Below are 13,438 nucleotides of genomic sequence, written 5' to 3'. Positions count from 1 at the left end.
GAAAACGAGTTAAACATTATCACAACTAATCTACGTTTGCATATTATAGTTTTTATTTTTGCGTATCATAAAATTATATGATTATTGTTAATTTTACTTTTAAAATCGCACTACTAAAAGTTTTCACAAAAAATTTTAAACCGAAAAATATCTTTTATTTTATTTTTAACTAGAATATTATAATGGTGTTAAGTGTAAATTTTAAAAATACTTTTAAGAATGTAAAATGTTCTTATATATTTATAAATTATCGGTACAGACATAAATCCAAGACGTCTGTCTGTATGGTCATATTATTTTATATATTTTAAACGTATGATATTAAACTTACTCTTATTATGACAGTTCTTAAAATTTTAAATGGCACAGCTCTAAAAATAAAATAAACGGTTATAAAAAAAATTATAAGAATTAACCTTGTCTGACGTTTGTCTTTGTTAGTTATTATAGGTATATTTCAATTTGTTTATATTTAGAGACGACAAAATTATATAGAGGTATAATAACCATTACTAATTTTAAAAATGAGAGCTTGGAATGTGTAGCTGTTTTGATAAAGTTTTCACCGTATAGTTTTTAAAGCATATAGGTACCTGTTGTTCCAATTATTATTTAATGAATATTTACTTTAGTTATGATTTTTGACTGTACGTTTGTACTTTTATAATTATTTTATGTTAACAATTTTATATTCGTGTATTGTATTTTGTATTAGAAAAGCCTTAGCTCACCTTAAATGATATTTTATCATCCGAAGAGATGGAAAAGATATCGTACCGAGCGTAAACGTTTCACAAAACAAATTTTAATGAAATCCAATTAAATTGTTTTTTATACGAGTTAAATGAAAATAAAGTTTCAAAGATTATTTCTATATATAATTTGGTAATAATGTAACCAAAATATATATAAACTATAAACTTTTCTGTAAGAAACCACATAGCTTACACTTTACACATAAAAAGTAAAATACCTAAGTTTAATATCATGAAAATGGGTGCAAATATTCTCTATACTAATGATTATTGACTATATACCGTAACTGGGTACAACACGATTGCGAATGTTTTACCTTTCATATAACACGATTGCGAACGAATGACGCTTATCAAAGAATTTGTTTTTTAGCCGAAAAACGAACGATTGCGAACGTTTATTATACTACGTTGCCAAGTTTATAATTTCAGAATATTTTAAACATTTATTTATTTTTATTCGTTTTTAACATTTATTACCTACCTATTATAAACATTTTTTTTATTTTAAATATAAACTATTGGTATTATTAATACAATTAAAACAGCAACTCTTCGTTACAAACTAAAATAAATTATACAAAATAATATGTAATGTTTACAATGTTGATTAATTAAAACAATTTTCGTTATATAAATATCAATGCAAAGTGTATTATAGAGATCAAAAGTAAAGTTTTCAAAAAAATCAAGAAAAACAAAAAAAGTGACGGAAAAACGGGAATTTTTACGCAAAACCAGTTTTTGACCAAATCGATTTTATATGGTCGTAACTCAAAAACTAATCACTGTTAATACTTGAAATTTTCACCAAATGTTTATATTAGTGTTATCTATATGCAGTTAAATTTTCAAAATATTTTAAATTGAGACCACCAATTAATATTTTAGTGAGACCACTGAAATTTTCGTTTTTTTTTGAAATGGCGATAATGTAATAATATAAAATATATAATACATTCAAAATACTAGTTTTAAAAATTTACATGTTATAGACTTATAGTGTTACGTTAGAAACTGAAAAATAAATAAAATAATACATTCAAAATAATAGTTTTTAAAAAATATTTTCCACATTTTTAGTTATTTTTAAATTTTTTCCTTTGTAGAAATTTCCAGTTTTTCTTAAATACAAAATGCGGCGTAATAGCAAAAACCTTATTTTTTTACTATTCGATTATTTTTAAAATTATTATTTAAAAATTTGTTATTGACATCAAATCTGACAACACGGCAAAATTAAAGTAAGGTAAAAACGATCGCAATCGTTTTACCGGAAAAGGTCCGTTCGCAATTGCTCCATTCGCAATCGTATATTACCCACCGTGACTGTAGCCTACAAGAAAAATATTTTATGAAAACACACACCACTATTGTTTTGAACATGCTTTTACATAAACTATCGATAGTAGAATTATTTCGAAGAAATGTATCAAATTTAAAACAGGAAGCAAAGTCGATAAGTATAACGGTAGCCGGTTTAATCAACTTTAGTAATGTCGTAATGACATTGAATCGAATTAACTAATTACTACAACTTATAAGCGTGTATCATGTATATGAACTGTAGGTATATATATTCGATCTAATCTACATCTACAACCGGCTACAATGCTATACATATTATAATATTTAATCAAAGCATTATGATATTGTACATTTGTACGAATTATTTATATAATAACTATCGGCTTAATGAATGTACTGAGCAGTATATGTTTATGTGTTTATGTAATATATTATTTATTTTTTAGAGAAATAAAAAATAAAAAAAATCATTATTCTAGTCCAGCGAAAATCCGTCCATAACCAATAATATTATATTTATACACACATATATATATATATAATATGTGTACCACAATAATATTATGTACGGTTTAAAAAAACCAGTAGCAAATTGTTAATGCACATCGCGGTCTGTGTCGCGACAACAGAATTACAATACGAAAAGTTTCTACATTTAAGGCATAGGACGTAGGTATATTATATTTATACACGTAGGTACCTATTCATATACATATATATATTTATATATAATATCCACAGTTTGTTGTTTCGAATGACGTAAAACGTAAAACTTGACGCTTCTTCGGTTCGAGTAGCAGGGGGGAAATTGATATTCACATCAACCAAAACATTGATGGTTTCGGTTGTGGTCGATTTAAAATTTATGCATTTATTTAACACGTATACCGTAGAGCGCCCATATAATTATTATTAGATACTTATATAGTTTTTACGCCTTTGAAGGACTACTGCAGCACACGCGTATACGTCTGTACGATATGTGTATAGCAATAATACTAATATTTAATTATTTACAGATAGAAATCGATATTCAACTTGGGTCACTGATAATTGACCGTTTTACACAGTTGAACGTGATGTATAGTTTATATCGTATAGATGACCCTATTAGGTCTTCGGAATATTTTACCGCGGCAGATAATAATAATAATTAAGGTTTTAGAATGTTAGAGTTATGTATGTATAATATACTAACGATAACGCGTTAAATCGTATTTTAAAGGTATGTTCATTGACATATTAATTTTACGCCAAATCTATCTGTTGGGTAGACACCAATGAGATAAAAAAGAAATAACCGCAATATTAAGAGACAAACAAAACATTTCGTCTGTCCATTGAGCCTCCGACTACAAAGACTGTGGAGTATAGTGTAATAACCAGTAGATCTTTGAAATCATATACGATTGTGGATACATGGCGTTAAAATTAAGATATAGGTATACATTATTGGAAAAAATTTAAATAGTGTTAGAGTTTTGGCATGGGTTTTTTTAAGAAAGTTATTATACAGTATACACCAGGCATGTCAAACTCAAAGTATCAAGTGGGCCTAATATATTGGATAGTTTACTACGAGGGCCGCACATAAAAATTTAACGAAAAAAAATATTTTGTACAACATTTTTCTATTTTATTCTTTACGTTTACGAAAACAGGAGGTACAAAAAGAAAACAAAAAATACGAAAAAAACAACTACCTAAAAAAAATTTTACCCTAACATTAAAAGAAAACCATTTTATTTAACTAAGAGTAAGGTGACTATATTTGACACCTCTTTTCTCTCACCAACTTTTCAATTTCAAGAGAAATATTATTAGACAGAGTCACTTTTAATACTGAATTTAGATGTGTGTCAGTTAATCTGGATCTAACGGGTTATTAATTACTGATTAATAATGAAAATAGTTGCTCACAATCACACATTGATAAGTATTACTAAACATAGAAATAATTTTACTTGCGAATTTAAAAGTTTTTACATATTGTACTGACACAAATTTGTAAAAATCAGATACATCCCTCATTGAATTAGTTTTTTAAATTTAAATCATTTTAAATTTCGATATTTTATTATGTTAATTTTATTTTTTTTTAACCAATTATTGGTAGCCATGGGCCGCAAAAAATGAGCTAAGGGCCGTGTGTTTGACACGCCTGATATACACCCACGAGCCACAATATTGTATTAATTTTTTAAAACTATTCAATTATTAAATAATTTTAAGTTATAGAATAGAAGAATAATACAAATCAAAATTTAAAAAATACCCATCACAAAACACGGATCGAATTGTTTTCCTAAATCATTTCAATTTTTATTTTAGAATATGGACTTAATTTCAACCGTTTCAACTTTAATCGTAAATCATGATTTTAAAAAAGCGGATAATGATTTTAAGTATAATTTACTCCGCAGTCCGAGTGAATAGACAGTTTATTGATGATTACTATACAAAAATATATAGGTACCTACATGGCTACATATATTATTTCCGTTACGTCAAAATGTGCCAAACATAAACGTCTTACGATGAGAATGAGAATATCACACTTTATCAATACCATAAAGAACATTAAACTATTTTGTTTTCAAAAAAGTTATGAAATTAAAATATTTTTTAAAGTCACCTATTCTACAGAAAGTAATTTAAAAAGGGAAAAAGTAACTGTACTGCTACAAATTTTATGTAGATTTCTAGTGTATACTTCATCATTGAGGAGTAGTTAAATCACTATAATCATTGATTATATATTGAATACTAATATAGATTTTTATAATCAATGATATAATGCAAGTGTTTTATTTTTATTATAGGTAGAAAATTGTATAAGGAGTCTTTTAAAGTTTTTTCGAAATTTAGCATTTACAGAAAAATAAAAATATTGTCTATAGTAATTAAAAAAAAAAAATTTAAAAAAATAATTAACTAACTTGTATTTTCCTTGATCTATAGTAGTGAAACTGATTCTATTTTCCGACAGAGTATTGAACATTCAACATAGAAAACGAACTCTCTACATCCACTGAAGTGATCGGTGCATACTTCATACAAAAGGTTTCAAATCACAACACTAAATCTTAAATTTTGAAATGGTCGCTATCGATGTTGAAGGCATACTGACCGTATAGGTACTGAAGGGTGTAGTATGTAGACCGAGAATCCGTACGTATTTAATTATTACATAAACAACCCGATAACGAAAACAGTAATAATACAATACATTATATAACCGCACCATTCTGGGTTTTTAAATTTCTTATAAATTCAATTTTTTGTTATTACTATAATAGTAACATAATAAACACATAAAAATTCGACAGCTAAAATGACTGAAAGCAACAAAAAAAGCATTTACATAAAAAAAAACCCCAAAAAAGTAAAAATAAATTGGTATCAAATTCACTTATTGTACTTAAATGTATTGTATAAATTGTAAATAAAATAAAGACAATAATATATAAAATACCTATGTAAACGATTATTTTAAAATTTTTAATTATCAGTTTATATTCCTTAAATCGTAATACAATACTTATTATTTTTACTTATTAAGGTGCCTATATAATACCTATAAAATAATATCCTTTCTTTTTTGATCATTTGCTATGTACATTTTTTTTAAATAACAAATATGAAGGTCAAACAACAAGTAAAATATATAATACATATATTACATAAGATAGGGAATAAAAATATTATTGGAGATACTTAGAGGATTAAATGAATTGATTTAAAAGATCATGATAACATATTTCCTTGCAAGTCTGTGAAGAGGATTTCTGAGAAATAAAGGGATATGTAATTCGCATATAATTGTTAATGAATTTTGGTAGTTTTCTAATAAAGTAAAGAAATGTTTATAAAATATTACAGCTTCTTTCTCAATTTATTGTTCAAACTTTAAATGTCAAGGTATTTATATTGAAAAGGGTTAGGATGGATACAAAAGGTGAAGAATTCGTTTTTATTTTAGTATGATATTTTGGAATGCTTAAATTTTATTTGAATTCGAGTTTTAGCCATTCCCCAAAGTTGAATCCCATATTGACTTAAGCGAAGTATTTTATGTTTTAATAGTTTAATTTTTAAGTAGAACATTTATTCTATATGACTATATAGAAGTTTAAAAATAAAATATTATCTTATCCATTAAATAATAAAATTATACATTACGTGAATACAATTGAAAGATATTATTCTATTGTCAAGCATTATTATGTCAATAATATCGATTGAACTACAAAGTACCTATACATTACGATTGTTTTAGATTTTTAGTATTTTCAGATTTTTAAAATACATTTTTTACATAACTTTATTTGATTTCATGCAAAGAAAGTATTTTTTATTCATATACAAATACTAGTATAATAGATTCCGCCTAATATGGTTTAGGTTCCCGGTAACCATCTTCGTAATACGAGTAAAATGGTCTGGTCCCAATATAATTTAACTAATGTTAAAAAACACTTCATAATATATAACTCGGTACAGTTTATATAGGCAATTTTTATTTTATCTTAGTGTTAAATTATACACATAGTATGTGTTTAAAAACGAACTAATAAAATCGGGTTTCATCGGATATAGTGTTTATTGAAAGTAATAAAATACAAATACATAACCATTTAAACTTTTATGTTTTGTACGCCTTCCACCTCAAAATAGTAGTTTTATTTATGTAGTAATTTAACATTTTTTCAATTGTACAGTTCACATGTGCAAAATAAAAACATTTTTTGATATTATAAATGTTTGTATTTTTGAACTTATTTCGGTTTTTATGAGCAACCGTTTAATGTGGCCAACAAGGTTGGTCCCAACGTGCCCATATTAAGCGGAATCCACTAGCTATATCTATAAGCTTAGGGTATAACTTTAAATCTTTTAAAATATTTACATTAATTAGTTATTAAAGTTTTAAGTGATACGAAAATAAATATTCTTATTTTAAGGTAATCTAAAAAAATAAGAAAAATTATAATACATTAAAAAAAAAAAATAATTAAAATAATACAATCGCATTTGCAAAACAGTATTATCTTTTTATTATATACTATTAATTATTATTAATTTGAATTAAAGAGTACTCTGTATGACTGTACTATTGACTACAAAGTTATCAAAAATAAATAATCTTTGAAAAATAATCATAATACCTATTACTTTTTATGTCACAGTATAGAACATTATTATTTTTAAAAGGTAATTAAAAATGCATTTATAAATAAACATAATTAGTGTTTAGATCAAGCAGCATATAAAATTCATTAATTTATCAACAATGTATGTTTGTTTTCATTTTCATAAACATGTTTGTTTTAGATTTGTGAATATTGACCAATTTAAAAAAAATTGTTTTTTTATAGCATATTTTTTTGTATTTTTATTTAAATTATGATATAAGTAAAATATGAAAAAAAGTTAATTTTAATTTTAAACCGACTATGGTAGTGAGATCTCATGTTTAAAATATAATAATAGTTCTGAAATAATTTTTTCACTAAAATGCTAATTTAATCCTTAGTTTTGATGTGTAGGCAAAACGTAAATGTTTATAGTATTATTATTATTATTATTATTCTATATGATATTTAAATCTAATATTTTTATAGTACTATTATGACTCATGAAGTATAATAGCCAAAGACCATAAACTGATGATGGTGTATTTACGTTTATCAAACAATTTATAATTTGATAATATGTCAATTTTTTTAATCAACTTGTTAAATTATTAATACAAACTATAATTATTTATTTTTATCATGGTTTTATAATATATAATATGTTGAGCTGTTTAAAGTATGATGATTTTATTTACATTAATACTTATCCATCATTTTATTATAAAGCATTTACTTTATTACTTATGATGTATACAGGTAATATAATGCGTGTACAATGTACATCAACTGAAAAAAAAAATATATATACTTCCTTTATTTACAAGACATATTATAAAGTAGGTAAGAGTAAGTAGAATCATACTTTATGTTTAATACAATTAAAATCGTATTTACAGTAAAAAATATGATGGTATTTACTTATTGTACCTATATGCTTGCTTAGCTCAATTTAGAAGAACTATTATAATGCCGTTTTGGTAATTTGTATTTTCAATTAAGTTATCATGATAGATTTTTTGTTTTAAGTATAAATAGATGTTAAAATTATTTAACTGAAAATTATTGCTATGAAAATAATATTTATATTGAAAATTTTAGCTGGTTGTCATTATTTAATATTTTGTTATAATTTAGTCAGTAAATATTTACCTAATATACTACGTAGGTATCTGTATAATGAATAAATTATATAAATATACTATTTATAATGTTTAATGCTAGTTTGAAATGAAAAAATTAAAGATTTTATAAAGTTTAAAATTAATTACGAATAATTAATACATCATAATATCATATTGAAAATAAACATATTATTAAAGTGTAAACAAATTAATTAATAAAAGTAATATAACTAACATTTATAAAATTACTATTCAACTACTAAAAACTTAATTACAAAACACCAGCGACAATATTTGTATAATACTATTTGATCGGTGTGTCTCATAAATTAATAAGTTATTGTAATATAAAATAGACAAAATGTAGTTTGTTGTACGCATTCCATTGAATCATCAATACTTCAAATCACGATATTATTTTATTTAGAGTCAACTTAAACATTTTATTATTTGTTTCTTAATGTAACTGTTATAAAAGTAATAAAAAATATAGATACAGAGTGATTCTCAAAGCATATTCGAGGCCATTTTTCCATTAATTATGCATTTATAATATTATATACTCAGATTATTGACATTTTTAATTTTACTTAAAGACCGTTTATTCAATTACTTATATACGAGTATATTATGCTAATTAAAGAGTGCCATGGGACAATAAAAACATCTTTTTTTGTTTTAAATATAACAACCATTATTTTAAATTCTACATGACCGTAGCGATCAAGTCTATTATTATTATGGTTTTACTTTGAACCTAATTTTTTTTTTGTATCTGTCGTCTCCTTTTCAAGCATCAAAAACGCTTAAATTATTATCACATTTGAGAGAGGTTTTTAATAGAAAATTAAAAGTAAAGTAGACATTTTAACTTGTACTTTTCAAAATTATTTTGGGGAAAATAAATATTTATGCATTCCGATCTTTGAAAAAAATATATTTTTTTTAGCATCAGTTAAAAATATGGCTCATAAGTATAATTTAAAGTACTAACTACCAGAAATTGAATGTATGCGTTATTAAAGGACACAAGAGGAATGTGCATGCTTTGTGAAACACCCCGTATATACTTATACTATAAATTACAAATCAGACGTGATGATGATTATTAATAATTTAAAAATAAAATGATTTATTATTCTTTATTAGTTACTGCCCTATGAATTCTGTACTTTAAATTGTAGAAGTCAACGCCGTACCATTAAAAAAAAAAATTTAACTCGCTAGACGTAGTAAACGCGAGCCGTAATCTGGAGAGCCATATGTGCATGTGTGTCGTATGTGTTGCGTACCAAAAGGAAACGGTATAATAATAAAAAAAATGAATAGTTACTTGAAAAATGTGTATGTACACAGTACACATAAACTACAATTGCATACATCGTCAACCCTTTTTTTCGTTATTTATATAATCGTTTAGCAAACATTTTAGTTCCATCTGCAGGTACGGAAATAAACATCCTTATACTGTACCACGGCGGGAACACGTGCTACGAAAGTAGCGGACTGAAACTATTTTAAGCACTTCCCTACTCAATAGTCACCCCCCTCTTGCACGCATGCTCAGACCGGTAGACGGCTGTTTTGTTTAACCAACACTATTTTTTTTTTTTTTTTATGGAATTATTTGTATACAGGAACTACACTCCAAGATGTTACGAAAGTTTTCCCTATATCACATATTAATCCTATATATACAAATAATAAAATAGAAACGAATAGAAATTTAAAAAATACCAGTTTAAAAAAAAAACCCCCCAAGAAAAACGTAAAAGCTCTCAAAACACGTCTATAATGTTTTTTTAGGAGGTAGTGCTCTGCTCAATACAACGGTCAACTTATATAAATAAGCTCAAAGTAGTATAACTGCATTAATTATATTATTGTACTTGGTAGTTTAAATAAATTGTTTAATACCTCATATAGATATTATAAAAATATATCAAATAATAAATTTAAAGATAACTTTTCAAAACAAAATATTTGTAATATTTATCATTAATTTTACTGATAATAATTCAATAAATTACGAACTGTTTTGAAGAGGGTTGTAAAATTATATTTTTATTTCTTAATACTAAAATCTTTCATTTTATTTTCAGCTACATACCTAATCAATATTTTATAAGTATGTTTTAAATGTATCTACACTAATAAATATATTATATTCCTAATTAATAGGGTTCGAATTTTAAAACATGAACTAGTTATAAAGATCATAAAAAATTAATTTAAATTAAAAAAAAATTAACTACTGTGTATTTACCTTAATTTGCAGTAGTGAAACTGACTATTTTCCGACAGAATATGTAACATTTAACATAGAAAACGAACTCTCTACATCCACTAAAGTGATCGGAGCATACTTCATACAAGAGGTTTCAAATGACAAATTACAACACTAAATCTTAAATTTTTAAATGGTCGATATCGATGTTGAAGGCATACTGACCGCATAGGTACTGAAGGGTGTAGTATGTAGATCGATAATCTATACGTTAGTATATTTAATAAGCAACCCGATAACGAAAACAAATAACAATAATAATCCAATACAACCACCAATCTGAGTTTTTACATTTCTTATTTAATTCAAATTTTTTATTATTACTTTAATAGTAGGTATAATAAACATATAAATATCTACAGATGAAATAACTAAAAAAAAAACAACAAAAAAAAAGCATTTACATAAAAAAAAACCAAGATAAATCGGTTTATTTGGAATCAGAATGACTTGAAACGAATTTATGCATAAAAAAGAAGCATATACTTTAAAATCTGAACCCTACTAATTAACTTATAACTAATTTTTAATAATTAGTATACTAACAATATTTACTAATAATCATGTACTTATAAAGCAAAAATAAAGTGTTCATTATACATTATATATAACATGATTTATTTAATAATTCTTAATATGTGGATACTGATGAGATGAAAAATAAATTATTAAATTATAAATGTACTTAAAATTCATAAGAAAACATTACAATGTAAGTATATGAATTTGTAGACTTTTACTCTAAAAATAAAATTCTACAATCCACGTTTGCTACTCAATTAGCTTGACCTAGTTTTTTTTTAGTAAAATTGTACTTTACAGTCGTACCAGTAATGTTTTAAATCATGGTGAAATATATAAAATACCATAAGTAAACAATCTTATATTACATTGAAATACATCTCAAAATAACGCATCACAATTTTCAATTTAGAAAGTATTTATAAGCATTTTTTATTATTCCTATACGTTAGTGTACGATGTGAATATTTATGAATTATATATTCATTAATGCATTTGGAACCTTTACCAAGTATTAACAATCACTTTCCCAGGGTTATTATAGACGAACGCATACACTTTTACATTTTATAATAATTAATTACTTAAATATTTACAGTTTATGAATGAAAACTGACAAGAAAAGTCAACTTTCAGACAATGACACTAGTTATTTTAGTAAGTATGCTATGTTGAATCGTTTATAAGATAATACATTAATTTGAAAAATCATACCTATTTATTATTATTTACGCATAAATATTATATGTTAATTTGGTAAATAAGAACGTTCATCATGATCAAGTATAAATTATAGTTGAATAAATAGAAAAATAAACCAATCTAATTGTACATTATTTATGTTGATAAGGATTTGTGATTTCATAACATTCCCCTTGATTAATAATTATTACTACGATTTCTTGAATGTTGCGCTATAATAGTTTTAAAAACAAAGCAAACAGTTTTATCGGAATACAGCTGTCTCGTATTAATTTCCCACAGTCCAATAAAATCGATATTATACTCTCATATTTTGTAAAAAACGCATCGACTGTTTGAATTATGCGTGCTCAAACGCAAAAAAACTAATTTATAATCTTAATAAAGTATGAAATGACTTGGCACAAAACTTAATATAAAGCACAAGCCTATAAATTACAAATTACCTTTGAGGTCGCCTGATCGAGGAGCTTTCGCCATGCAGTCACTTAGCGGACGTCTGCTGGAATAATTTCCAAACGAGCTTATTGAGTGTCTTCGTCCACCTCGTACTGCCGATTTCAGATTGCTGTACCTTACGTCACCACTACTGCTGAAGAATACGTCACCGTCTGGTTGTAAGTCGCAGTGGACTAAATCGTGTTGTAACGAATCCTATAATATATAGAAACAATTAATTTCTAATCAATTGTCGGTTATAATTTTGAAAATAAACATTACAATTAGTTTATGATAATGTGCACTGCAGTTGATACGACCGTAATAAAAAAAAATGTCTCTAGCAGCAAGTATCCAAGATCATAATATTATATAGGTACAGCAATCACTAACTTATTAGCTATTATCAATGTAATTTAACTACTCGTATAGTCATATAGTCAATTTAAGATATATATATAAATATTATATTATAAGATGGAAGGTTATGGTTAATATTAATCATTATCGACAATTATTTGAACATCAAGTGGATAATTTAAAAATAAACATTATAAATTACATATTATATTTATCGTCATCTTTTCTATACACATTAAAAATTACATCTAATTTATAAACATACGGTACTAAAATCTGTGTACTAAAAGTTACAGTGGCCATGTTTAATAAACTATTATCAAAATGCGATTTCTACATTAATAATTATCCAGTATTAGATAATAAGTCTAAATCTTAAATCCGATTATAAATGTATTATCACAACAATTTATTATATAATGAAAAAATTATAACAAAATGCCAGCAAATAAATTATAGTACTTGAAATTGGTTAAAAAATTTTTTACATAAACATCAAAAATATTATTAATTGTAAAACAATAATCGAAAAAAAAATTATTCAATTTTAAGCCCTTGTTAATAAAATATACAATTCCTTAAGTTCGATGTTTAAATCAATGTTTAAAATTATCCATTTAAGAAAACCAACAAAATATTATTAAATTTCCAATATCCATTGTTCAAAAGTGTATAGTGTATTAGTGTATACCTACAGTTTTTTTATGTCAATTTTTTATCTTAACCTTCGCCTTGAAACACATAAACGAGTGCCAGAGTGCCAAATAATCCGTCTACCATCGGTTTAAACCAACGATAAGAAAAAAC

The 13,438-nt window shown here is 25.0% G+C and overlaps 1 protein-coding gene across 1 annotated transcript in view; it reads right to left on the bottom strand.

Annotated features, from left to right (window-relative positions):
- Positions 1-13,438, bottom strand: part of LOC114127224 (phosphoinositide 3-kinase adapter protein 1) — a 36,986-nt gene that overhangs the window by 11,195 nt on the left and 12,353 nt on the right. The window contains 1 exon segment of the mRNA XM_050199230.1: positions 12,280-12,487. Within this exon segment, the coding sequence (XP_050055187.1) occupies positions 12,280-12,487 (208 nt within the window).

This window comes from Aphis gossypii, chromosome 2 (assembly GCF_020184175.1).
Source record: "Aphis gossypii isolate Hap1 chromosome 2, ASM2018417v2, whole genome shotgun sequence".
Taxonomy (NCBI): Eukaryota; Metazoa; Arthropoda; class Insecta; order Hemiptera; family Aphididae; genus Aphis; species Aphis gossypii.
This window is presented reverse-complemented; position numbering and strand designations above follow the sequence as displayed.